The following is a 26,453-nucleotide window of genomic DNA, read 5'->3' as shown; positions in this document are numbered from 1 at the left end:
CCTCGCCCTCCAGCAGGCGCACTGCAGACCCCAGAGAGCTCTGCCCTTCTCTGACCTGACTTCCTGCAGACGCAGCTCCTTTCAGGCACCCACGCCCCACAGCTGCGGCCGCATGTCTGGCCCAGTGCCCCGAGGCCTGCCGCCCAGGGGCTCCTCCTCGGTTGGGCCCTGACACCTGACTGCAAACGTGCACCATCGGAGCCCACAGACGGCCATGGCTGCGGCGCTGGCTCCTGGCGGGTGCGCGCGCTGCCGGGTGGGGATGGAGCCAGCTGGCTCGGGTTGCCGTTGCCCAGGGAACGGCCACTGAAGCGTGTGCCCTTCACAGGCGCGGGGAACCCCACTGGTGCCCATTACTGCTCTCGGGGTGATGGGGCTGGCGCCAGTTCAGAAGCCTGACTCTGCACACGGACACGCAGGCTCATCTTGGAGCCTGACGAGCGGACACAGCGTCCCTCACGGGCCCAGCAAAGCACAGAGCAGAGAGGAGCCACCTCTGGGCCACGCGCTCATGAACCACCCCTGCCAGCTAGAAATGAGCGCACAGCCCTGGAACGACAGACACTGGAAATGCTCCTCCTTCCTTCCTCTCTTTATTTTGCTCTCTTTATTTTACTGAGAACGGCTCAAAGCGCAGGACGTGAAGGGGGGATTCTGAAACACAGAAGTAAGAGACCAACTTAAACCACGTCTGTGTGCTCATCAGTCTTTTGTAAACGAACAGGGTCACTGTTTGGAAATTCTGGATCTTTCCATGAAACACACACACACACACATGTTACTTGGAAGGTTTGATAGCATTTTACATACTTACAGTACTTTCTCCTGAACAAGCTGCAAGTGCTCAGATCTTTGCAAAGTCCAAAGGCAGCTGAAGTTAGTCACACCGTGCGATTTTCATGCTGAAAAGCTCCTGACGGGGAGGGCTGAGAATGGGGCGGGTGCGGGAGTGTCTGCGTGGTGGACCCAGGTAACACTCCCTGCTGACACCTGACCTGACCCTCCTCCCCTGCGAGAGGTGACAAGGTGGGAAAGGGCTGGGTGGACGGATCCGAGTCCGCAGACGTGGTCACGGGAGACAGGCCTGCCCGCCCCCTCCGCTCACCTGCCCCCTCCGCTCACCTGCGCGCACGTGTGTCATCCAGGCTGCCCCTTCGCCCCGCCCCCTCAAGGCTCCTCCCCCCCCCCGCCCTGCCCTCTCCTAGGTCTCCAGGCTCCTCCCCCCGCCCCGCCCCGCCCCCTCCGCGGTCTCCAGGCTCCTCCCCCAAACCCCCACCGCGTCCCGCATCTCCCCAGCGCTGCTCTCAGGAGTGTGGGTCCTTCCTTGAGCCTCCCTCTCGGGGCGGGGAGCCACCAAGAGAGCTGGGTAAAAGCGCCGCCTGTCTTCCCGAGAGCAGAGGACGACCAGGAAGGTCCTCCCAAGGGGACGAGCTCCGCTCTGTCCCCTCCCCCGGCCCCGCCCAGGCCGCCGGCCTCCACGCTGCATGTCACCTGCACCCCACGGCCACTCCAGAGACCGTTCTTGTCCCTCCCCCGCAGCGGTTCCTCTGAAACCCTGGACACGTGGCCTCTGGGGTGGAACCACAGGACCCCGCCGGCTCCCAGGGGACCTGCCAGTGTCCTCCCAACCCAGGGCTTTGTCCTCCCATCACTTCCTACGCGAGTAGAGAAATCTCCAAGGTGAGTTAGACAGTGAAGAGCTGAAGGAGCCGCAGGTGGAGAGTGCCCCATGTGACCCGGATTCCTCACTGGAAAAGCAGGCCTTCTCCAACTGCTCTTTGACCTCTGCTAAGTGACACAGAGGTCCCCTAAAACACAGACCACGACCTCACCCCCAAACAAAAAGGGAGCTCATACACTGAATCTGGAGCAGACTTGGGGACCCTTCAGGAGTTTCAGAAATCTTCATTTAAGTTACCAACTCCTCTGAAAATAGACGATGGTGAAACAGCAAACGTTACGGCTGGGAAAAGGTCTGCTAGGGTGTTTGGGAAGCCCTTCTGCCTCTCTGACCAGCAGCATCAAGCAGATGACAGCCATCAGTGATGCAGGGACACTACTGTGAAAAACCAAAGTGCTCCCGTTACAAAGCCAGGCCGTGGCCAGGCTCTCGGAAGAAGAGATGCTGGCTGGGAATGTTGCTAAGCAACAGGGCCCGCCTCGCGCTCCCCCCACCCTCTTCGGCTCCTCGTGTCACTCCTGGACACTCGGCCACGTCCAGGTGGCAGACACTTGAGTCTAAACGGAAGGTCCCAGGGGCAATCCTCACCATCTCGGAGAACCGCCTCCGCTGAAACTGGGTCAGACGCTGCAGGACGGCGGAGACACACCCCGCCTTGGAGCCTGACCTCTAAAAGCAGACTCGTCTTACTCCAAACACACAACAGCGGGCCCTGCGCTTGCGGAAGGTCTACTGGGAGGGGGCGCTTCTCAAAGGAGGGCCCAGGGCCTTCCACCAGCCCTCCTCTCACAGGAAGCGAGTGGCTGCAGGGGGCACTCACAGAACGCAGCCTGGATGTCCCTCGAGGCCACCTTGTCCCCAGGCCTGGACGTGGATGGGCAGCAGCCACCCTGCCGCGGCCAGAGCGCTCCCCCCGCCCCCCACCATCTCCCGGATCAGACGCTGTCTTCCACGCCCAGGATTCCCACCCAGGCTCACTCTCTGCAGCGCTCACTGCCCGCGGGGCTCTTCCCAGGACAGAACTGTCTATTCCATCTCCCCACCAGCTGGCGAGGGAGGCTGGAGCCAGGCCCCTGCCACCGTCCTCCCTGGCCTCTGGGCCCCCACTTTCTGCCTCCCTTCTCAGCCACCCTGAGGCCACTCCCGCATTCTATCTGGCTTTAAACAAAGGACGCCAGCCTCAGAATGTCCCTTCCTTCTGTGTGGACAGGGGGAAGGAGAGTTGACACGACCCAGATGCCCGGGTACACCTCCACAACCAACAGCAGGAACCTGGGGTGGATACGGAGGCCTGGGAGGCGGGCGAGGGCTGAGGGAGCCCTGGGTGCTGACGCCCTAGCCGGGATGCCGAGGGTCATAAGGAAGAACCTCTGCGTTCCAACACACGTTCATCACTGAAGACATGCTGCCTCCAGGCTTCAGTTATCCGTAATGGCCCATCTCCGGGAACGCTGCTCCCAGGTAATGAGCATGAAGTGAGCTTGGTTTAGCTCACAGGAATTCTCTTGACCACCTGTGAACAGCTCCAGGAGGAAGAAATTCACACATTCCTCCGGGGGCCCAAAGGGAAGGAGGAAGCATCTGACTTTACTCCATCCCCTTTTAGTATCAAAGCAGCAGGAATTCTGACTCGAGCAAGACGGCTCCTTGGGGGGCACAAGCCTACCATCTTCTGTCTGCTGGCTTTCTGTGTAAAGCCGCTATCCTCTGCCCCACCAGCTCGTCTCTCCATTATCAGCCTGTCGTGCAGCAAGCAGAGCGAGCATGGACTCGTAACAGCGGGGCACGGAACCAGCCCTCCGCCCTCACCGCAGGCCGGCACCGCAGGCCCAGGGCTGGTCCCAACCTGGGCCAGCGCCTCGGCTTTCAACCCGCAGAGATGCCCACGGCACGTCCTTTTCAGCAGCAGCGCACCCGCCTCCCTGTAGCCCGCTGGCCGGACGCAGGACACGCTTCCCTGTCCAATGCTGAACCCGAACTGCTCCTCGTCCAGGCTCCCCAGCGTCCCACCCCCACAATCAGGGCCAAGGCCAGGGTGCTCCTGACACGGGGCATCACACACACCAGAGGCCCCGGCTGGCATGTCCGGCGTCTGCCTCACAGCTGGGTGCGGACGAGGGAAGGCTGTGAGGGCCTGTTCTCCTCAAGCTCTGGACATGCAGAGCAAGCAGCAGCTGGACAAACACCCATGGGATGGACGGATGCGTGCGCCTCCCTCCCCTGCAGCGTGGCCCACCGTCCTGAGAGCCGAGCCTGCCGGGCCCTCCAGAACCCAGGCCACTAGCCTCCCGCCCACACGGCACCCGGCTGCTTCCCGCACCCTGGACTCTTACACGCTGCCCAGCTCAGGCCCTCAGCAGGCCCTGGAGCGGGAGTCTCCCAGATCTGTGCACACGTTTGACACGCGCACACACACACACTGTCCCCTCTCCTGCAGGCACTCAAACTGCCCCTCGTCATGGAGCAGCCTGCCCCGCAGCCACGCCCAGCCTCACAGGGCCCAGGCCTCTCTTGCTGCACCTCCCGACACTCTCCTCCACACGGTCTGTGTTTACACGCGCATGTGAGCCAGTGCCCACCCCAAGGTCTAGACTCAGGCTGGCGGGCAGAAACGGCCCAGGACAAAGCCAAGTGGTCATCATCACGTCACATCAGAGACGCAAAACCCGTCTTTAAACGCAGAAGGATACAAAGCGACGGCCCTTACAGTGAAGGTGCTTTTTGTCACTAATACGTGTTGTGGGGTGGGGGGGGAAGGGGGGGCTGGTTAGACTGCGATTGGAAAGTCAGACGTTCCCAGGGACCCGGAACACAATCAAGAGAGAACTGCCCCTAAGCCAGGGTAACAGCAGTCCACTCCGGCTGATGCTTCTGGGAGTGTTTCCTAAAGGGTGTTAATTCTGACTTGGGCTTCGAGACATACGCTGCCACTTGGCTGTCCGTGCTGAATCTGGCCCCAGGGTTTGCCCAGGAGGAAGGTGATGGGGGGCAAGGGCGAAGCAGGCCCAGGGAAGGCGGGGACAGAAAGGGGACAAGACACAGGGGCAGAACACCCATGTCTCCCGTCCTTCTGTGACCAGCCAGGCTAAAGGCCACAGGACCACATGTGTCTGTTTCTGCCACAAGAGGGACACAGAGGAAGCCTGTCTCATCCCCTCACGCGACAGGCCAGGCCAGGAGCGGGGGCTCCACAGGGAAGCACCCAGGCCTGGGGAACCTCTCCACCCTCGCGGAGCCAGCCCTCCGCTTTCCGGTCAGGACGGAAAAGAGACCTGACCTTCAGCTTCTCTCGAGCTCCCGAGACTCCCCGGCTTCGATGAGGGTGCTCGGTGGCCCTGAACCCAGTCTCCACATCGAGGACTGAGCGCCCGCCGGGTGTGAGCGCCAGTGCCCGCGGCGGTGGGGACGGCTGGGGCGGGGGGGGCGCAGCTCAGGGAGAGCTCACGGTCATACCCAGCCTCACCACACAGACACTTGGAGGTCAAGAATTCAATTTTTTTGTAATTAGGATTCACATGGAGGCAAAATGGGATGGATCTTATGTGAGCAGTGCACAGTTCATTACATACCTGAATGCCTTCTCTGTATCTGAGTCTGCTGGGCCCTGAATATTTATCATTTATAACCTTTCTGCTTTCAAAGGGGAGCTAGGAAAGATAGCTGCTTGCTAAATGCATTATGATATAGATCAAAATAATACTATAAAAAAGGTATATTTTTAAGTTTTACCCAAGTATTTACAATGTAACTTCCATTAAGACAATAGGTTTAAAAATCACCAGCTGCACTCGGGCAGCTTCTGCCAAGATGACGACCCTAGTGGAGAGAGACGGAAGCAATGCCTATTTCGTCATAATAGGTTACCAGACTCCCCGCCAAGTTCCTGTGCTGAAATCCCAGCCCCCAGTGCAACGGTGTCAGGAGGGGGCCCTCTGGGAGATGTCGGGTCATGAGTGGAGCCGCGTGACGGGGCTGGTGCTCCTGAAAGAGACCGTGTGCCCCTTCACCCCAAGGGCATGCCCCTTCACCCTGAGAGCACTGTCAGGGGATGACAAAGCCGGTCCTCACCGGCTGGGCTCCACTCGAAGATGATAAATCACCTCCTTCTTAAGCTCGCCTTCTGGGATCAACCTGGCTCCTAGCAACACACGGGGGACTCGATGGAGAGAGGTCTTCTCCCTCCACAGGCAGAGGCGGGCCCTCAGACCCCAAGGAGAACAGGTCTTCTCCCTCCACAGGCCCATGCCCTCCACAGGCAGAGGGGGGCCCTCAGACCCCAAGGAGAACAGGCCTGCGCCCACGGCTGGCCAAGGGACTCTCCTAAGCAGGCTGCTGGTCAGAGGGCGCATTCGCCCCTTCCAGCTGGGGCAGCCCGTTTCACCCGGGGGCTCACGATGCACGTGCTGGCCCTCGGGCGAACACAGCTGAACCACGTTGGCTTAAAAACCAACTCTCGGGAAAGTATTTCTGGTCACGTTAAATCGGTTTGAGAGTTCATGTCTAGGTGCGCTAGAGAAGAGTCCCAGGGGACTTCCTCATGGGGCTCCAGAGTCCACACAGCTGCACAAAACCTCCAGAGTGGAAGGGAGGAGAGGAACCCCTGCAGAGAGTACCTGCGCGGCGACGGAGGGGGACACTGGAGCTAGGCGTTCGGAAACTTCTGGGTCCGCAGCAAAGAAACCAATTCCGCTGAACCAGACCAGTCCCGGATCCGACACGGGTGCTCATGGAGTGTCTGGAGGAGGGAGCCCCTGCCTGATGCCCGGCCCGCGCTCAGGGAGCAGGATGGCCCTGCCCTCTCAGGTGACAGGGAGAGCTGATCTTCAGAAGGGAAAAACAGACGTCAACACACTAGAAGGATTTGTTTGCTTTCAAGTCACTCACAGAAAGGAGCCATTGCAATGTGTGTGGTAAATGGAGAACGGTCGTCTCCCAGGCACCCCTCAGAAGGTCCTCTCCTCTGAATCCAGGCCCTCGGCTCTGCCAGGCCACGCCACCCTCCTCCCTGCCCCGGGGTCCCGTCTCTGTCCCTTACTTTGTCTGTACGGCCTCTTAGCACACTGATGGGCCGCAGGAAGCGAGCGCAGCAACAGGCACTGGATGGAGGAAGAGGAAGGAGGGGGAGTCCAGGAGGGGCAGGCCTGTGCCTCAGCCGAGTGGTCACCACCAGGAGAGCTGGCGCTGGGCCCGCGGCCCATCTCTGACCACCCCCGCCAGCCCCTGCCCTAGGCACCACCACTGCGGGGGTACTGGGTAGCGCCTGTCCTCCTCGCCCAACCGCGAGCTCCCAGCAGGGCGGGGTCTCCTCCCAACAGGGCAAGGGGCACACGGCATGCAGGCGGCCGGCACGTGGGGCCCTGGGCAGCCCAGTGAGAATGGGAACAGGCTGGGCCTCCACGTCGCCCCTGCGTGGTAGGTACCACCCGGGGTGGTAACTGGAGGTGACCCAGCTCCTGGCACAGCACACAGCCCTCCAGCCTCAGCCGCATCCACAAAGCTGCCTCCGTCGACTGAGAGTGGAGATGACTTTAGGACGCAGAAGAATGAGCGGACGCAGCAGTCGTGACGAGAACCGGGCCTGTCCGGCCATCGAGGGCAGTGTTGGAAACACACCGGGGCCTAGCCCAGCAGCAGCGCTGACGCGCAGGCCCACCGCCGTGCCGGGGACCCGCTCCCACCTGGACGCCACGGCACTGCGGCCCCCGGCCCCCACCCCCAAAGCCCACAGCTCTGCAGCCCCCACACCGGCGACCTCACCGTCCTCTTGCATGGCCACATCTGACCCGAGGAGCTTAGGTCACGTGCTGGGTCCCAGCCTCAAGGGAAACTGGAAACTTGATTTAATTCCGTGAGGGGAACAGGACTAATAACCTAGGAACTTCCCCCAAATACATGAAGAAAATTCAAAACATGATGAGGCACCACAAATAAGTCCCTGACTTGATTTCTGAGTGATATGCCCTGGGCTTGAGGGAAACTTCCAGACCAGTGAGGGAAACCAGGGAATCCTGGAAGAGCTCCGCCTGTCACACCACCTGACACAGAGACTGAAAGAAGCGACCAACAAGCGTGAGACCTGGGCAAACAGCTCCTGCTTGATTTCAAATGGAAGGTTTTTAAATCTTATATAATTACATCAGACCGACTAATGAAGAATAATTATCATAAAATCCCATTACTCAAAACCAACCTGCAGAAACAGTTTTATGGTTGAAGATGGAGACTTTCTGAATTGCCACGCTGTCCCTGTTTTTCTAACAATAACTAGGTAAGGAATGAGTACCGTCTCCAAGCACAGAGGTAAGGACATTGACTGGAATGGCTAAAATGGCCCCAGGCCGTGGCGGGGAGAGGGCGGGGGGCACCTCTGATGGGAGGACCACTTAGGAAACTAAATTCCTATTTTTTAACCAAAGGCAAAATAAAAGACGAAAACAATACAAACAAAAGTATATACGTATATTGAAAACGACACACCTGATGTCAACATCTATCAAGAAAATCTTGAGATGATTATATTTTTTCACTGAGGAGGACAGAGAGACCTACATAGAAGGTTTCTGTACTTCTCTAGAAGTAGACTTGAAAAGTCATGTATGTAGCGCAAACACCAAGAAAATGATACAAAGCAGCATATTCAGAAACATCATAAATAAATAAGATTTCACAAACTGTTGAAGTAACCACAGGAAGGTAAGGAAGGGACAGTGACGAGAAACGAAGGGAAGACACAAACAACAGACAACAAAACGGCCGCTGCAGCCCGACACACGCATAACTTAAACACAGTCTCAAAGTGAAAGTCAGCCGCTCAGTCGCGTCCAACTCTTTGTGACCCCACAGACTGTAGCCCACCAGGCTCCTCTCTCCATGGAATTCTCCAGGCAAGAATTCTGGAGTTGGTTGCCATTTCCTTATCCAGGGGATCTTCCCAACCCAGGGATCAAACCCAGGTCACCCCCACTGCGGGCAGACTCTTTACTGACTGAGTCACTGGGAAAGCCTTAACAGACCCTGAACTTAAAACATAAATAGTCTAGATATACGAGTTAAAAGCGAGCAGCAGGATGAATTAAACACATACACACGCTCCAACAATCAACAGCTCGCAAACAGGCGTTAACAAAACAGCTCGCCTCCAAAAGCGCAGGGCATCCTGGGTAAGAGCGGAGGGAGGGGCTCCCCTGCGCCGCCGCCCGCCCAGGCCCAGGACAGACGCCTTCAGGGGGCCCACACCCCCTTCTCATCTAACGACACCCACGCTGTCTTTAACAGAACAGCAGTAGTAGAGGCAGCCCAGGAGAGGATCAGGGAAGACAGAAAGCGTCAGCATAGACACACCTCCGGAGAAGTCTGCTCCCCTGACCTGGACGGCACCGGGAGGTCAGGGAAGCTCTAGAACATTCCGTCTTTAGCAGAGCCCTCATCTCCCACCCCCACCTTTCCCAACACACACAGCCCGGTGCTCGGTGGTGGAGGGAACAGGCTGGCTCAGAACAGACAGACTGTGACAGGCAGGCAACTGGAAGAATGCTTGAGGAGGAGGGATTGGCATGAAAATCAGCCAGAGAACTGGCAGAGTGCAGCGACCAGGGGAGCAGAAGGGCAGCGTGGGGCCAGCTCACAGAGAACGCGGGACAGGCTGGGACAGCCCCTTACCAGGTACCCGAAGCCCACAGTTATACTTCCTGCTTCACAGACACAGACAGGTCCAGGAGGGCCCCGAAGTGCTCCAGGTCAGGGGAAGACGGGGGGCCAGGACAGGCTCCCAGATGCTCTGGGCTGGTGGTGAAGCCAAATGAGAGCCTGCGTCTGTGCTTTAAAAAAAAATCTGTTGTAGGAGTCAAATTACAGTGGTCAGGGTGAGACCTGAAGGCCCAAGCTGGGGCCTGGGCAGGAGAGGAGATGGGAGGTGGCGGGAGGAGTCGGGGGCGAGGCCAGGAAGAGTTCAGCACGTGCATCTGACCCTCACCCCTCACCCTGGGGTCTTCATCAGCGGGCCCAAGCCTCCCTCAGGCTTCCTCTCACTCCCACCCCTCCCCAGTCCCAGCAAGACCTTGGGCCACCCCCAAACTGCACGCCTGACCATGGGCCCGGGAGACGCTGGGCCCAGGACCGCACAGCGGCCCTTGGTCTGCTGGGCCGTCGTCCTCAGCTCACTGTAAAGGGAGCAGGTGGACGCGGCAGCAGTATTTCACCACCGCCGCTCTGTCAGCCCTTCACTGCTCTAATTTCCCGAGGACCCTGTGCCGGCGTGATCTACAGTCTTCCTGACATTTCACCTTCCGCTGCTGAAAAATTCATCTGGTCCTGATGTGGGCTGCTCTCCCCCGCGCGCGGGGGCGCGAGATTGATTCCACTGCTGGTAATACCAGCTGCCACTCAGCCAGCCTTCCCGGGTTTCAGGAGGCGCGGAGCCCGGCGCTTCTAAAAGCCCCAACTCATCGCCCCTGTGTGCACGCTTTTACCTGTGTTCTCCATCTTGAGTTCACCTTTTTTTTTTTAATGCAGCGCCTGTTAGTCTTCCTGAAATTTCACCAGCACACAGAGATTTTTCTCATGTTCAGGTACTTGCACCTTTCTTTAAAGACCATCTTCACAGGGTTTTAAGTCTGGCGAGTCGCAGGACCAGAGTGACACGAATACACTGACTGAAGCAGGCGCAGGGTCTCCCACGGTCCTCAGGGTCAGGACCCCCTCCTCCGCCCCCTCTCGTCCCTCTGAGATCTCGTAAAATTGCAGATCTGACCCCGAAACCGCCTGGCTGGGGGCGGGGGGGCTGGGGTGCATCACTCCGGCCTGCCCTTCCAGTGGCTGCTCCTAACCCCCAGCCTCCTCCCGGGAAGTCCTGCTCTTGCCAGGGGCCCAGACCACATGGCAGTCACCGCCCCGGCCCAGCTGTCTACAGATGCATGCACAGCACCTGCCCCCACCACCTCCTCAAGCACAGCGTTTCTCCCGGAAGCCACTAGCTCACTGCCCGGCCCCTCCCAGGCAGGCCAAGGGGCGGGTCCAAGCCACGTCCACCCCAGCCACGCCCCCACCGGGCTCTCAAGGTCACCCCCTTACTAGCCACGCCCCCTTCCCTTCTAGCCACGCCTCCCCACGGCAGGGCTCAAGGCCACGCCATGCTTGGCCATGCCCCCTCCCACATCCCAAACAGTGTCATCAAAATAGAAGGCAGGCCTTCAAGGTCTCAGCTCTAGTCAAAACACAACAGCAAAGTGTGTGCAGGGAGGCCTGAGGCACACCCGATGGGTGGGCTCACTTCTGGAACCCAGGAACACGCCAAGTGATGGAGGCTGGTTACTACATTTGGGTCTGAGAACCTAACCAGGATAGAAGCCCTCCCCAAACCTCTTTCCAAACCTCTCACATAAACAAACGAGTCACAAATCCACCACTCTCAAGGACTGAACCATTTCCCCCAGACCCACAACTCACGTGCTGAAGTCCTCACCACAGCACCTCAGAATGTGACTGTACAGGCGGACAAGGCCTTTGAAGAAGCGACTCAGATGAGGTCATTAGGATGGAGCCCAGATTTGCAAGGACTGCATCCACATGAGAAAAGGGCTTTGGGACACAGCCAGGCCCGGAGGGACGGCCACACGAGCAGAAGCCGAGGGGAGGGCCCTCGGAGGACCCCTGGACCTCAGGCTGCAATTGTTTATGCACGTCTGTGGGTTCTGTCGTGCAGACCGGAGCAGATGGAGACTGTGGCAGGGCAGAGCACCGTGGAAGGAGCCACCTTGAGAAGGTCCAGCCTCACAAAGCCAGGGCAGCTGGCGGCCCCGCCTGCATCTCCGTGGAGAGGGCGGCAGGGCGAGGGGAGCGGGGCAGGGAAGAATAAGGCCAGCGACACGGCTGGGTTGAGGGAGGAACTGGGCACAGGGTTTTTTACAGTCTTACTGGAAAAATTAATTCAAATTGGGCTTTGTCTAAGCACCCCCTCGTGGCCTGAAACCTGGAGAAAGGACCATGAACAAGGTGCACTGATGAACGACGGGAGTGGGAAGCCGTGAGAGGTGTCCAGCGGCCAGCCCGGGGGCCACATCCCAGTTAACATCTTCATTAGCAATCTGGAAGGAGCGGTGAACAGCACATTAATTAAATTTCCAGATGATGCTAAATTTGGAGGTGCTATAGGAAGTCAGTGAGGACAGAGAAACGAGGCAGATGGGATCCAAAGAGGTTAGTCAGGAGTGTAAGAAGCAATCCAGGATTCCGTCTCCAAGGAAAGAAGCGATTTAAAAACCTCCCCATGTTCTGGAACTCCATCTAACTCCCATCAGATGGCTGCACAAGCACAATGCAGGCGGCCCTTGCTGTCTGAACTCACTGTCCAGGCCTCCATACCCAAAACCGGAAACCAGAAGCAGTGAGCCTAGCTCAGATGAACCCGGCAGTCAGAACCCTCCTCACCTGCGTGAGGCCAAAAGTCAGAGGCCAGATGGCTGATGGGAAGCTGCTGTATAACACAGGATGCTCTGTGACCCCCAGAGGGCTGGGATGGGTGGGGACGTTCAAGAGGGAGGGGACGATGTGTACTTACGGCTGACTCATGATGCTGTACGGCAGAAGTCAATACAATATTGTAAAGCAGTTATCCTCCAGTTAAAAATAAGAGGCCAACAGAGGCTCTGGTAACATGGTAAAGCTCACACAACTCTGTGCCGAGAGGAATAACCCCAGTGGGTGTGGGATATTTGGAACAAGCAACAAAATACTGGGTCTGTAAAAATATGATCAATTTCTAAAGAGAGAACAAGGCCCTGTGTTAAGATCATTGATCTCATCGGCCTCTAAACGCCAAGATTTGAGCATTATCACAAACATCACTCAAAAGTAGGGACCGTTATGTCTCTGTTCTTGGTGACAAAAACCAATAAGAAGAAAATATCTTTATAACAAAAAGTGTTTACAAAATCCTTGCCCCAGAAACAATGTCCTCGAAGCCTGAAAGGATGTGGGTCAGGGGCTCTGGAATCACCGACGAATCACCGTAGCAAGGTCCTGCTGGAAGTGCGGTAATTCAGGGTTAAACGAAGCACCAGGCACCCTATGCTCCCAGCAGGGTCATCACCACACCAAGACGTGGAAGCCACCCAAGTGCCCATTGCCAGGTGAGTGGACACAGGAGGCGTGGTGTGGACACAGAGCGGACCATTACTCAGTGCAAAAAGGAGGCAACCTTCATTAGCAACAACACAGGTGAGCCTGCAGGGCACCACGCTAAGAGGCACCATATGAAGACGAACCCTGTATGAACTCACATCTATGTGAGACCTAGAAGAAAAAAAACAAAAGAGCTCACAGCTACAGAGAATAGAGCGGTGGTCGCCAGAGGTGGTTTGGGGGGCGTGGAGCATTGGGGGAAAGGGGTCAGAAAGTCCAAACTTTCAGTCATGAGATAAACGGGTCCTGGGATGTGATACACAGCACAGCACCTCCAGGTGACAGCGCCTGCTGTGCGCTCAGCCGTGTCTGTTCTTGGTGATCAAAGTGTCTGACTCCTCTGCAACCCCATGGACTACAGCCCGCCAGGCTCCTCTGTCCATGGGATTCTCCAGGAAAGAATACTGGAGTGGGTAGCTGTTCCCAAGACCCAGGGGATCTTCCCAACCCAGGAATCAAGCCCGTGTCTCTTGCATCTCCTACACTGGTAGGCAGACTCTGCCACTGCGGCACCTGGAAAGCCCACAGTTGACAATACCGTACCGTATATTTGACGAACGCGCCTGATCTCGTCTGAGCTGCGTATCTGAAGGCCGCTGAGAGCTTCACTGTGTGTGACTCAAATCGTTATGGTGTACACCGGAAACTAACACAAGGTCACATGCCAATTATATCTCAGTAAACTGGAAGGACCTCTAGTAAGTGAACTGCCCGCGCCTGGCACCTTAGCATTCAGAGGTCATGTCACCACATTTCCTCACGTGCAGAACGGGATGGTGTGTTGGTAAGAGCCAGCAGCAGTGTGTGACCTGCCCGGCACCCACCATGAGCCTTGGGGTGGGGCTTCGGCCCCATGGGGCTTCCGGGCGAGCACCATGCCCCATGTGCCCGGCGCTGGCCTCCAGCCAGGCCCTCTAATGGGCCACCCCTCAGCCCTGCACCCCTCAGTCCAGGCCGTGCAGAAGCTCTGCTTCCTCTGCGCAGGCAGGCAAGTGGCGGGTGAGCCAGAGATGAGCAGGGGTGTGTTCTCTTTGCCAGGGCCACCTTATACTCCTCAATGATGGATAAGCCATTCAGGGGAACAGGCAACAAAGAAACAGTTTTTTTGGCAAGTAAGAGTTAACCGTATCTACAACCTGAAAGAAACAGCATTGGAACAAAACAGTAACTTGATCCCAAAATAATATTCCACGTGGCTGGTTTCCCATTTCTCACCAGACATGGTGACCCCAGTGAAGGACGTCCATATGAACCCCAGACGGAAGAGGAGCTGACGAAACATACACCTGGTGATCACGCGGCACACGCACCCCCCTTGCTCGGCACCCACGGAACCGCAGGCCCTCACCCAGGATCCTGCCCCCGGCAACGTCATCTTTGGGTGACGCTGGTCAGCGCACAGCCCTCCCAGTGAGAAGCCTGTTGGATCTGTTAGCCACAGAGCAAGAGAGCCTAGAAAACCTGTACATGTTAAAACGGGGTGCAGACCATTTCCATTTCCTGCCCCGCTGTACTCAGTCTGGGGTGGAGAGGACACCTGGGGCTGGCCCTGTGGGGACCCCCACATCTGCAGGGCTGGGGTCAGCACAGAGCTCCCAGGGGCTCTCCAGAGACTGCTCTCCCCAGAGAACTTTCTGACTTCTTTTCAACATGCTCATCCTCGGCACCTGGATCTGGGGAAAAGACTCACCTCTCGCCTCCTAGCTGAGCACCTACCGCCTGAAGGAAAGGAGTTGCCTCTTTCCACATCCCACGCTAAAGTACATGAAAAACTCAGAAGAATGGTGAGTTTAAACATGGGAGTAGCGTGCGTGTCTGGAGCCGGAGACTCGTGATGCGCCAGTGTGGGGCCCCCAGATGGATCAGCCGGCTCTAAACAGGCCCCCTCCTCCCCAGGTGGGACTCTGACCGAAGAGACACTGTCAGCTGTCAAGGGCACCGCCCAGAACAGGATCCAGGGCCAAATCCCAACTGTGTCCCCACCAGACACGCAACCTGGACAGTCACTCAGCCTTCCTATGCCTCGGTTTTATCAGTAAAATGGGAGCATGACGAGCGGCCGCTCCTTGAAGTGTTGAAACAGCGTCTGATGTCCAGGGCCACCAACCTTCATGCCAGCTGCTGCCACTCCCGTGGCTGCTGACAAAGCAGGGATGGTTCTGCTGTAATGACTGTCATGAGCTTACATGCAAGTTATCACTCACCAAACCAGGTCTATAAACCAAACGTGGCAAAACCCATTAAAACCAAGAACATTACAGTCTCCCAAGGCAGCAGAAACAGAAGCCAAAATAAATAAATGGTACCTAATCAAATGTATAAGCTTTGGCACAACAAAGAAGACCATGAACGAAACAGAAACACAACCTAACCATGGGAGGGAGACACAAATGATGCGACTGACGAGCGCCTGGTTTCCAAAATAAACAAACAGCTCATACGACTCAACATCAAGAAAATAACCCAATCAAGAAATGGGCAGAGGGTCTAAACAGAAATTTCTGCAAAGAAAACACGTGCTGTGTGCTGTGCTCAGTCACTCAGTTGTGTCCAACTCTTTTCAACGCCATGGACTATAGGCCACCAGGTTGCTCTGTCCCTGGGATTCTCCAGGCAAGAATACTGGAGTGGGTTGCCATTTCCTTCTCCAATGCATGAAAGTGAAAAGTGAAAGTGAAGTCGCTCAGTCGTGTCCGACCCTCAGCGACCCCATGGACTGCAGCCTACCAGGCTCCTCAGTCCATGGGATTTTCCAGGCAAGAGTACTTGAGTGGGGTGCCATCGCCTTCTCCGACAGATGGCCAATAGGCACATGAAAAGATGCTCAACATCACTAATTATTGGAGAAATGCAGATTAAAGTTACGAGGTACCACCTCACACCAGTCAGAATGGCCATCATCAAAAAGTTTACATATTATAAATGCTGGAGAGGGTGTGGAAAAAAGGGAACCCTCCTACACTGTTGGTGGGAATGTAAATTGGTGCAGAAGTATGGAGAACAGTAAGGAGGAAGTTCCCCCAAAAAACTAAAACTAGAATTATCATATGATCCGGCAATCCCACTCCTGAGCAGATATCTGGGGGGAAAAAAAACCTCTTAATTCGAAAAGATATATGCACTTCAATGTTCATCACAGCACTATTTACAATAGCTAAGACATGAAAGCAATCCAGATGTCCGTCGACAGATAAATGGATAAAGAAGATGTGGTATGTATACATAAGGGAATGCTGCTGCTACTGCTGCTGCTAAGTCGCTTCAGTCGTGTCCGACTCTGTGCGACCCCAGAGACGGCGGCCCACCAGGCTCCCCCGTCCCTGGGATTCTCCAGGCAAGAACACTGGAGTGGGTTGCCATTTCCTTCTCCAAGGCATGAAAGTGAAAAGCAAAAGTGAAGTCACTCAGTCGTGTCTGACTCTTCACAACCCCATGGACTGCAGCCCACCAGGCTCCTCCGTCCATGGGATTTTCCAGGCAAGAGTACTGGAGTGGGTTGAAGGGAATACTACTCAGCCGTAAAAAAGAATGAAATAATGGCATTTGCAGCAACACAGATGGGCCTGGAGATGATCATACTGAGTGAAGGAAGTCAGAGACAAATATCATATGACATCACTTATACGTGGAATCTGAAATAGATACAAATGAACTTATTTACAAAACAGAGATAGACTCACAGACACAGAAAAAAACACATATAGCTATCAAAGGGGAAAAGGTGGGAAGGGATAAATCAGCAATTTGGAATTAGCAGACACATACTACTATGTGTAAAATACACAAGGTCCTACTGTGCAGCACAGGGAACTATATATTCAGTATCTGTTGTAATAAACCTAATGGAAAAGAATAAGAAAAAGAATACACACATACATATGTATAACTGAATCACTTTGCTGCACACCAGAAACTAACACGCTGAAAAGCAACTATAATTCAATAAACAATTTTAAAAGTAACAAGTCCATAAAGCTGGCACAGCCTCTGCTCCTGCTGGGGACCTAGAAATTGGCAGGTGAGCTAAGTTATACCGCAGTTCCTGTCGGTGCTTACAAGGAGGAGGAGGAACTCCAGCCCCTGAAGCCCACACACACCCTCTCGGAGTGATAGAAGGCCACACTTCCTGCCCATGGTCGCACCCATTCCACACAGCAGGTCACTGGGGAGAAGCGAAAGGTTTCAGGCCTAAGAAGTGGCTCGCTGCACCAGCCAGGGCACTGGGACCCCCTGGGTCACCTTCACCCCTCAGAGGAGCCGGCTCGGGCCTGGGGCGCTGCTGCGGCCCGGATCACCCCCACAGGTCCAGTGTGGACAGGGAGGATGCTCGACTGCAGGCCGAGGGAAGAGGAGGCCGTCTCTGGAGGGACACCCGTCAACCCGTCGGCAGGAGACAGTGGCCGGACCTGGAGGCCGCCTGCAGGGAGGGGGGCCGGGGAGGGAAGGACGGGTCATCGCCAAGCACTTCCGGCGACACAAGAAGCCCCCGTTCCCTAAACAGAGCCCCCGCCTAGGCCGCGCCAGGCCGCCCGAGCCAGGCAGAGAGCCGTCCTACAGACCGGCCTGCGTCTGCCTGCCAGACATGGAGACCTGTCTGAAGGACCCCGTGAGTCCGGGGGTCAGCAGATGCAAGCGCTTTGCTTCCCCTTCGGAAGCACGACGCTCACTGGACACGACACATGACACTTTGATTACTGAGGAGCGAACGTGGTTGATGCTGTGACTCCCAGCACCCCGTGCCTGGCCCTGGCAGTTCTGTGCCCTGAATCCAGGAGCCCCAAGTAAGCTCCACACGGAAGACGGTCCCAAGAGATTACTACTAACACGGCTCCCCCTCCAGCACCCGGGCACTGAGAAATAGTTCCCCAACTCACAGGTGACAGCTAACGTTAGAATCAGCTCCCTATCGATAGCGTGGGGGGCACACGTTGCATCTGTCTCCAGTCCTCCCGTGACACCAACGGGCGCTGGATGGGTGGGAGGGCGGCTTGCTCGGAGAAAGTGTCTGAACGTCTAGGTTACTTCAACCTACAGCAAATTCGCTATCATTTTCCAAGACAGAACAGAACTCTGCAAGATGCTGTCTGCCTGCAGGTTGCAGTGACGTAGGCTGTACACACAGTAAAGGGTCCCAGAGACTGGAGGGTGATCGGCCGGCCGGGCGGAAGCCCGTGGAGGCGCGGCAGCACGTCGGACGCAGCCTGCAGCCCGCATGCGCAATGAGATCCGTGGCTCCCAGACCCTGACCCGTCATCCTCTGGCTGTTTCACGCGCACAGAGATGGTGAGACGCAAGCCCACCGCCCTCTGAGGGTGCGGGAGAGTGAGGATGAGTGTGGCTGCGCCGCCCCAGTGGAGACCCTCAGGTTCGTCCCTCCCCTGCCTCGGGGTCAACGCTCAGGGCACAGCTGTGGTTCCAGCTTCCTTTCTTGGGCTCTGGACTGTAATAACCGCTTATTACAGTCTCCATCTACCCAGTGTCACAGCTTCTCTGTGAAGCAGCACTTCCCACAGCTTAGGGACCACGCACCCACCCCTCCACAGACGATCAGACCCCCGGGACACACACTCTCACTGTAGCAGGCGGTCCGCAGGCACCCAGACCCCCGGGGACACTCACTCTCACTGAAGCAGGTGGTCCGCGGGCACCCAGACCCCCGGAGATACTCACTCTTGTTGTAGCAGGTGGCCAGCACGCCTTTGTCTGAGGGGCTGGCACTAATGTGCCAGATCTCCCCCGCCTGATGCAGGAGCACATTTTTATTGATAATGTTGTTCTCGTCGTCAAAGTCTATGACGTGGATCTACAGACACAAGGAAAGAGCCGGTCAGAAGCTCACACACTTCCCACTCGCCTTCACAGACCACAGAGACCAACAGGAGAACCAAACGCACCTTGGACACCTTTACCAGTTCCGTACTGCGCTAACAGCGTTCATCCTACAACGCGCCTCTGACTCTATGCCTCTCAGAAGACAAGTGTGAAATCCCTGCCACGTATTAAGCCTGCGAACCCAGAACCCCGCCCCCGCCACGCCCAGTCCTCCAGAGGGGAGACAGGGAAGGCTCCGACCCCCGCCCCGCACGTGGCGCAGGCAGGCCACGGCCGGTGTCACGGCCAGAGCCTCCAGGAGGGGGCCGCCTGCCACGACCGTCCCAGGCCTGTGGCTCGGCTAACCGGAGCAGGGCGCTGCTGCCTGCCGAGAACCAGGCTTAGCCCCGACCGGGCCCCTCCGCAGTGGACACAGCTCATGTTGGAAGCAACCGAGGACGGAAGGGGTGAGACAGTGCTGCACGTCAGGTCAGCACCGCTTAAAACGCTTCCTAAAAACAAGGCCGACAGCTGTCGACACCTCTGGTCACGCAGCGGTGACGACAGCATCGTGTTTCAGCCACTGAATGAAAAGTTGAACGTGCTAGTACCGCGCTCTTCCGGATAATTTCTGAAGGATGAAAATGATGCTCACAGTCACTCTCTCCCCAATAGTCAAGTCACTGGGGAAAATACAACTTACAGTTTTTTTAATCAATTTATACTGATAATCATGGATCTGCACAAAGACCTAATCCAATCAGGAATGTTCACCGTGGCACTGACTGTCATAATGAAACCCACAAGCCACCTATGTGCCTAGCAACGGGGAACTGTTCAGGCGAACCGACTGTAATACAACACTGTGAAGCCAGCTACTCTTCTCTGAACACCATTCAGTGCCGGGAAAAGGGTCCATAACATACACAAGAGGGAGAGGGAGAGGGAGAGGGAAAGTCTCTCAGTTGTGTCCGACTCTCGGCGACCCCACAGACTATACAGTCCATGGGATTCTCCAGGCAAGAATACCGGAGAGAAGCCTTTCCCTTCTCCAGGGGATCTCCCCAACCCAGGGATTGAACACAGGTCTCCTGCACTGCAGGTGGATTCTTTACCAGCTGAGCCACCAGGGAAGCCCAAGAATACTGGAAAGGGCAGCCTATTCCTTCTCCAGGGGACAAAAGGAAAAAAGAAGCAGTAGAAGAGCCTCACAAATGCTCCACACGCTTTTTGCTAAAAAGTAAGCACGACCCAGTTAGAGAATCAGAAAGTGACTGGTTACCTTTGGGTGATGAAATTATAGAGGCTTTTCCTTACTTCTTTGTGGTTTGGCTTTATTTTTAATTTTTTTCAAGCACTGTTTTGCAGTCAGAACAAACACTAAAATGCTGTTTTAAAAAACGTTTCCATGGTACCCGAAGCACCTCCCCCTGCTGGCCCAGGGCCTCTGGCTGTGTCCTTGGCTGCCTCCCTCGTATCACGTTCTCACATGCAATCGCTCCCCTGTCCCTCGAGGGCCGGCCTGGGCAGAACTCAAAGCCCACCACTGCCCCCTACAGCCTGTGCGACCCGAGCCGCGGTGTCCCCGAGAGTGCGATGACCGTGCGGGGACGAAGGTCCCGGGATTGCTGGGACTATGCAGCCCGGCAGAGGCCACCCTTCTCCAGGGACAGTGAGGAGATTAAACACCAGCAACACTGTTTTTAATCTTTGAAACTCTTTTCAGTCAGTTTCTCCAGCACTCGTAGCCCAGTGTAGTTTTCACAGTGGGTTTGGGAACACTCTGGGCGGACAGCTTCTATATAAAGTTTATAACAGTCGCATGGGAACACAGACTAAACGGCAACACACAAAACCAGGAACAATTTCTTTAAGAGTGAGCAAGAAGCTTCTTTCTAAGTATCTGACACGTTTCCTCCTTATCAGAAAATCCGTGAGCGCTGAGAAAAGGATGCACTGAGCTGATGTCCTGACGGCCGGGAGCACCGTCAGGACCGCCGCGTTGGGGAGCACGGGAGCGCCGGTTTCCGGGTCCTCCTTTGGGGCCGTGCACCCGGGGGCGCGCACACCCTCCTGGCTGGGGAGCCGTCCTTCCAGCCTGACCTCTTCCCACACTTCCAGCTGCCACAGAGTCCCCGCGCCCACCTGGGGCAGGCTCCTCTTTCTTGAGAGGAGAAGCAGGCAGGGCGTCCACCCTCCGCGGGTCTCCTAGGCGCTCAGCAGGGAAACGTCAGCCTCCGCCCTCCACGGCGGCGGTGCGGAGGAGTCCACGACCCCCGGCCCACCTCTCCTAATCTGACACTCTAGTAATGTGCCCTTTAAGCTTCAGAGTCTAGGCTCTTTCCACACGTCCTCGCCCACAGCAGGCTCACGGACTGGGCCACGGGACACATCCTCCGGAGACGCAGTCCTCAGGTACGCTCGGGCAAGGCAGGGGATGTCATCACCGCAGACAAGCAGGGGTCAAAGGAATGGCGACTGATACGCCGCAGGCACCTGAGCTATTTGTACCACGCTGGTTCCTTTAATCCTAAAAAGAGCTCGATGGTGACAGGATGATCTATCATTACTAGCCATGGTTACAGGAGAAGAAACCGGGGCTGACAAAGTGGGAGCAGTGAGGCTCGTTCCAGAGCATGCGCTATGGACCCCCCATGGTCGGGGCGCAGGGGGTGCCCACCTGCCACAACGCTGGGCTCTGCACCACAGCAGGTCAGCAGAGGACCAGGCAGCTCCACATCCCAGGAGAGAGGCTGTGACCCAACTGCCTATGCCCAGGGCACCACCACTTACGCCGCTCACGTCAAGTGAGCACACATTGACACGTGCAGCTGCGGGCCAGTTACAAAAACAAGCTACATCATGGAGAAAACACTATGGTTAGGGTGAGAGCAAAAGATGACCGGAATGAGGAAGACAGAGCAATTCCTGTTGGCTCCGAGGGGGGAATGCGTGTGCTAGGCTGGGGTACAAGTGTTACTTGCGGTCTTCACGCCCCTGCTGAGCTTTTAAAATGCTGTTAATAGCTCAGAATGGAGCTCAAGGGCTTCCCTGGTGGCTCAGCTGGTGAAGAATCCACCTGCAATGTGGGAGTCCTGGGTTCAATCCTTGGGTTGGGAAGATCTGCTGGAGAAGGGAACAGCTACGCACTCCAGTATTCTGGCCTGGAGAATTCCATGGACTGTATAGTCCACGGGGTTGCAAAGAGTCGGACATGACTGAGCGACTTTTACTTTCAATGAAGCTCAAACTCATATTTTGAGTTACCATTATTAAAATTTTAACGTTGGACTTGGCAGTGCAGGGCTAAGGGCGTAGATAACACTCTGTAAGAGTTTAGGAGCCACGGCTATCAAACTTACTAGGAAGCCTGTGAAGGTGCTCTTAATCAAGGCCGCTCGTGTTCTCACAGAATCAGGGCTCAGAGAAAGCGGCCCCTGTCCTCAGAGCGAGCACATGACCCCAGGCCGACGCACCCTGTCCGTTTCATCTCTCACTGAACTCATAAACTCAAAACTTCAGAGGGAAAGAAAAAAAAAATGTGGCAAAACTGGAAACTAAAAAGCGAAAGTTCTCCCCTAGGAAAAGTAAAGCATCAGCATCTCCCCATGGGAAGTCCTCCTGGCACCGACCACAGCCCTCCGAGAGGCTGCTGGGCGAGAAGCTTCAGCTCAGCCGCCCCCAGCAGATGCCACAGCCTCCCCACCAGCGCACCCTACCTCTCGTCCAGATCCAAAGCCAGCCGTGCAGCCTGCAGCTCGGGAAGGCGACACCTCAGCTATGCAGGCTCGTGCTGCGGTGATTCCAGGCACTGCGCCCACGGCTCCTCGTGGCTCCCAGCTGAAGGTCTGGGGCCACCCCGCCCCAGCAGGGCCACCGGGGGCCCTTCTGCAGCAGCGCCTGCTCACTTCTTATCTCTGTCACTTTCTGGGGATTCTCATAACATCTCAACCCTTCCACCAGCCAGGAGATTACCCTTACGAGGCTCCATCCTCACGGCCCCAGTGCCTTCCAGAGGGCCCCCTCTGCCGCTGTCACGTCAGGGGTGGCTCCCATGTGTGTGTTTGGGGGGGACACAGCATTCAGCCCACAGTGAGGGCACATGTGGTCAGGGGACAGGGAAAAGCCGGGGCGCAAGCAGGTCAGCAGGACAATCGGCCGGCTCACTCCTCGTGACCACACGTACACCTATAAGCTAGAAACACACGCAGCAGAACTGCTTCAAGAAGGACACGCAGGACGTGATCAATATGGCGAGACCAGAGCCCTCAGACCACAAATCGGGGAGCGATTCCTGGGAGTGAGATGGGAGGACAGGGTGGGGTGGGTTCGAGGCGCAGACCTGAAAGGGCTTCATGGAGACCCCACGGTGGTCAGCCTGGCGCTCCTCAATGGGACGAGCACTGTGCAGGCGGCCTCTGCAGGGAAAGCCCAGTGCAGAAGCAAATGAACCCCACGCTGCAAAAGCCCAGCTCCCAACCAAAGGAACACCTCCCCCCGGGAGAAGGGGAGCCCACGACAGAGGAGGCTCCAGGATGGCCTGACCAGCTCTGACCACAGGCAGGGCCCCAGGCAACAGAAAAGGGACAGAAAATAAAGCAGCTCATCAGACACAGAGAGGCCAGCAACTGTGACAGCTCCTGAAATTTTCAGGAAAAAGAGCTGAGCTGAATTAAGAGCATGAAGTCCAGCGCCGGGCACTTCCCCGGGAATCGCCAGCTGCAGGGAGGCGCTGACGGCCTGAGGCGAACCGCGGGGCCAGAGACCCTCCAGCAGCCCCCCTTCCCAGCAAGGACCCAGCCTGGGCAGGGGCGGGGGGCTTCCAGGTGGGCTGGGGGGTCACACGACGTCACTGTCACTGCCAGAGCTACAGGGCAGGGGGGCTTGGCCCTGGGGCTGCCCAGACAGCAAACCTCAGCAGCCCGGAGCGTCACAGTCACGGCACGCACAGGGGGCGGGGGACAGGGGGTGCTCAGTGGCCACCTCGCCACAGTCCAGCTGGGCCCCTGGGAGGAACCACGCGGCTGCTCAGGGCCAAGTCTTCTGTTTGAAGATGGGGCCAGGGCATCTGCCCACCCCACACACCCCCAGGGACCTGTCCAGCCCCCGTTTCCCCAGCGTCCCCGACCAGGACCGGGTGTCACCGCCTTTCTCTCTCATCAGCTTGAGGCTGCAGGCAGCTGCGAGCGCTCCCAGGAGGGGGATGCACACAGCACTCACACGGGGACACTCGCGACTCGCTGGGTGGGGAGGACACAGAGCGGGGCCCCCGGACATCCTCGCTGCAGGAAGCAGAGCAGAACGGGGCAGGGGACAGGGAGGCCCCCAGACGCCCTCGCCACGGGAGGCAGGGCAGGGCAGGGCAGGGGAGAGGGAGGCCCCCGGACGTCCTCGCCACGGGAAGCAGGGCAGGACGGGGCAGGGGACAGGGACACTGGGGGACGCCCTCACTGCGGGAAGCAGGGCAGGATGGGGCAGGGGACAGGGACACTGGGGGACGCCCTCGCTGCGGGAAGCAGGGCAGGACGGGGCAGGGGACAGGGACACTGGGGGATGCCCTTGCTGCGGGAAGCAGGGCAGGATGGGGCAGGGGACAGGGAGGCCCCCAGATGCCCTCGCCGCGGGAAGCAGGGCAGGACGGGGCAGGGGACAGGGACACTCGGGGACGCCCTGGCTGCGGGAAGCAGGGCAGGACGGGGCAGGGGACAGGGACACTGGGGGACGCCCTCGCTGCGGGAAGCAGGGCAGAACGGGGCAGGGGACAGGGACACTCGGGGAGGAGGGCTCATCGTCTAAAACACACGTGATTCAACCCCTGGCTGGCGAACTCACATGCGGCCAGAAAAAAACAAATAAAAACTGATGTTCTACCGAAAAGGTCAATGGTACAGGCCCGGAACTGAGTGGAACTAAAACGCAAGTAGCTGGGGAGAAGACAGTCGGTCGTGCACTGGCTCTGTGCCCGAGCCCCAGCGCCCCCACCACACGCTGCGCTGGTCCTTCCAGACGAGGCACGTTGCGTCCCCGCTGGCACTGGGCGCCTTCCTCCCCCATCCCCCAGCAGCACCCCAGGATGCACGGGGCCACTCTCCTCTTGCCTCTGGGACAGCCACGGCTAACTCTTTTTATAAGTATATCAGTCCCATCTGACATCTTCCAGGAGAAAAGCAACACAAACACAAACACACACTCAGAGAACCAGAAATTGTGAGGAAACAACTTACATCACACTCACATTCCGAAGATAACCATGGCTCAGGGTGTGGGCCCTTTCGACCTATTTCTAGTCTTTATTCTATGCAGAGATGCAATTTTGTACTTTATATACGTTTTTTATATAAAGGTATAGTTGACAGAACATTATTTTAGCTTCAGGCATAAAATGGATTGATTTGATACTTGTATACATTGCAATTTTTTTTTTTAACACACTACTGATCACACACTACATACGACCTTAACATCTAAGAATCACTTAATTTTTCAGCTGTGATGGTTCTGAGGAGACTCAGCTTCCGTAAGCCTGTTTTCATGCATGCAGTGAGTGAACACCATTCTGAAAGGAAGGCGATTCAGCCAGGGTAACCACGTGGCTCTGCCATCACAACTGGAATGTCCTACTTTGCAACCTAGCCTTTGCACAGTGTGACTGCCTCACGTTTTCTCCCCATCCTCTGTACTGTCCCAATAATGCTCCTTGCGTGTAAAGCTCTTTTGATGTTTTCAGTGTACGGAATACAGGTTAAATACTGTGAACATTTACGCGTGAAGCTCTAGACAGGTATCACCAAGTGACCTCCCAGTGACCGTGCCAACACGAAGTCGTGCGTCTGCACGGGAGCGGGTTCACCACGCCCATCCGCACCAGACAGTCCCACAAGGCGACTGACGCCACCCCCCAGGGCGGGGTTACGGAGGCTGGCTGCGCCGCATGGCACAGCCTCGCATGTGCTCCCCCAGGGTTGAGGCGGGTGAGTCTCCGCAACATCCCCGCCCCTGCGTCCACGGCTTCGTCGCCACTGGAAGACGAGGAAGATGAAGTCCGGCGAGGTTGGTCCATTCGTTCAAGGCCAGACATCTGAGGTCTGGCCGAGGCCAAGCTGAAAACCTGACTTCATGAGAACCCAACATTCTTCCTAACCTAGAGACACAGGCCACACCCTGTGTCTCTCCCTGGATCGACCAGCGGTGACGGCTTAGACTCCATGTTGAGACGGGATTATGGCCTCATCCAGCCTCATCTAGAGAGTGCTGTGAGCCATCAAACCAGTCCTCCACTGGCCGGGGTCAAAGGGGTGACACCGACCACGTACCCTGGTGCCCTCGACCCCTTGCATGGTGACCCCGATGCACCCACAAAACACTACCCAAAGGCTGCAACGATACACAGAGTAAGTTTACCTCCTCCAGTCGTTACATATAGCTGGCTATGTAAATCCCAATGAAAGCTCTGTTTTGTTTGCATGGCATTATTTCTCATGTTCTGCTTGAAAAATCAAGAACAAAATGGCTACAAAACTAAGAACAGGCTTGGTAATTAACATGTATCCATTTCTCAGAAATACTTACCTGATTATCATACTTGAGAGACTGCGTCCCAACCAAAAACCGAATGGCGTCTGTCTCCGCGGTCTGAGGCGTGAGGGCCCGCGCCTGCAGGGGGAAGGAGAGGGCACATGTGGATGGAGGCGGACGGGCAGACCAAGCAGGCAGCCGCCGCCTCCACCGCTGCTGGGGGAGCCCCTGGGGCAGAGGGTCCGCCAGGCAGCTTAGAAACGTGCAG

The 26,453-nt window shown here is 56.7% G+C and overlaps 1 protein-coding gene across 8 annotated transcripts in view; it reads right to left on the bottom strand.

The window, feature by feature from the left end:
• EIPR1 (EARP complex and GARP complex interacting protein 1) overlaps positions 1-26,453 on the bottom strand; it is a 67,150-nt gene that overhangs the window by 33,177 nt on the left and 7,520 nt on the right. Inside the window, exons 2-3 of one of the 8 annotated variants that reach the window (NM_001191328.1) lie at positions 26,240-26,323; positions 18,530-18,662 (exon numbers count right to left, since the gene is read on the bottom strand). In NM_001191328.1, coding sequence (NP_001178257.1) covers positions 18,530-18,662; positions 26,240-26,323 — 217 coding nt within the window. Of the gene's footprint in view, positions 1-6,294; positions 6,429-9,340; positions 10,097-10,149; positions 10,653-14,074; positions 14,097-17,733; positions 17,852-18,529; positions 18,663-26,239; positions 26,327-26,453 lie in introns of those variants that run through there. The other 7 variants (XM_059889232.1, XM_059889233.1, XM_059889234.1 and 4 more) reach the window with 7 other exon arrangements.

This window comes from Bos taurus, chromosome 8 (assembly GCF_002263795.3).
Source record: "Bos taurus isolate L1 Dominette 01449 registration number 42190680 breed Hereford chromosome 8, ARS-UCD2.0, whole genome shotgun sequence".
NCBI lineage: Eukaryota > Metazoa > Chordata > Mammalia > Artiodactyla > Bovidae > Bos > Bos taurus.
Note: the sequence above shows the minus strand (reverse complement) of the source record. Positions and strands in the feature narration are given on the sequence as shown.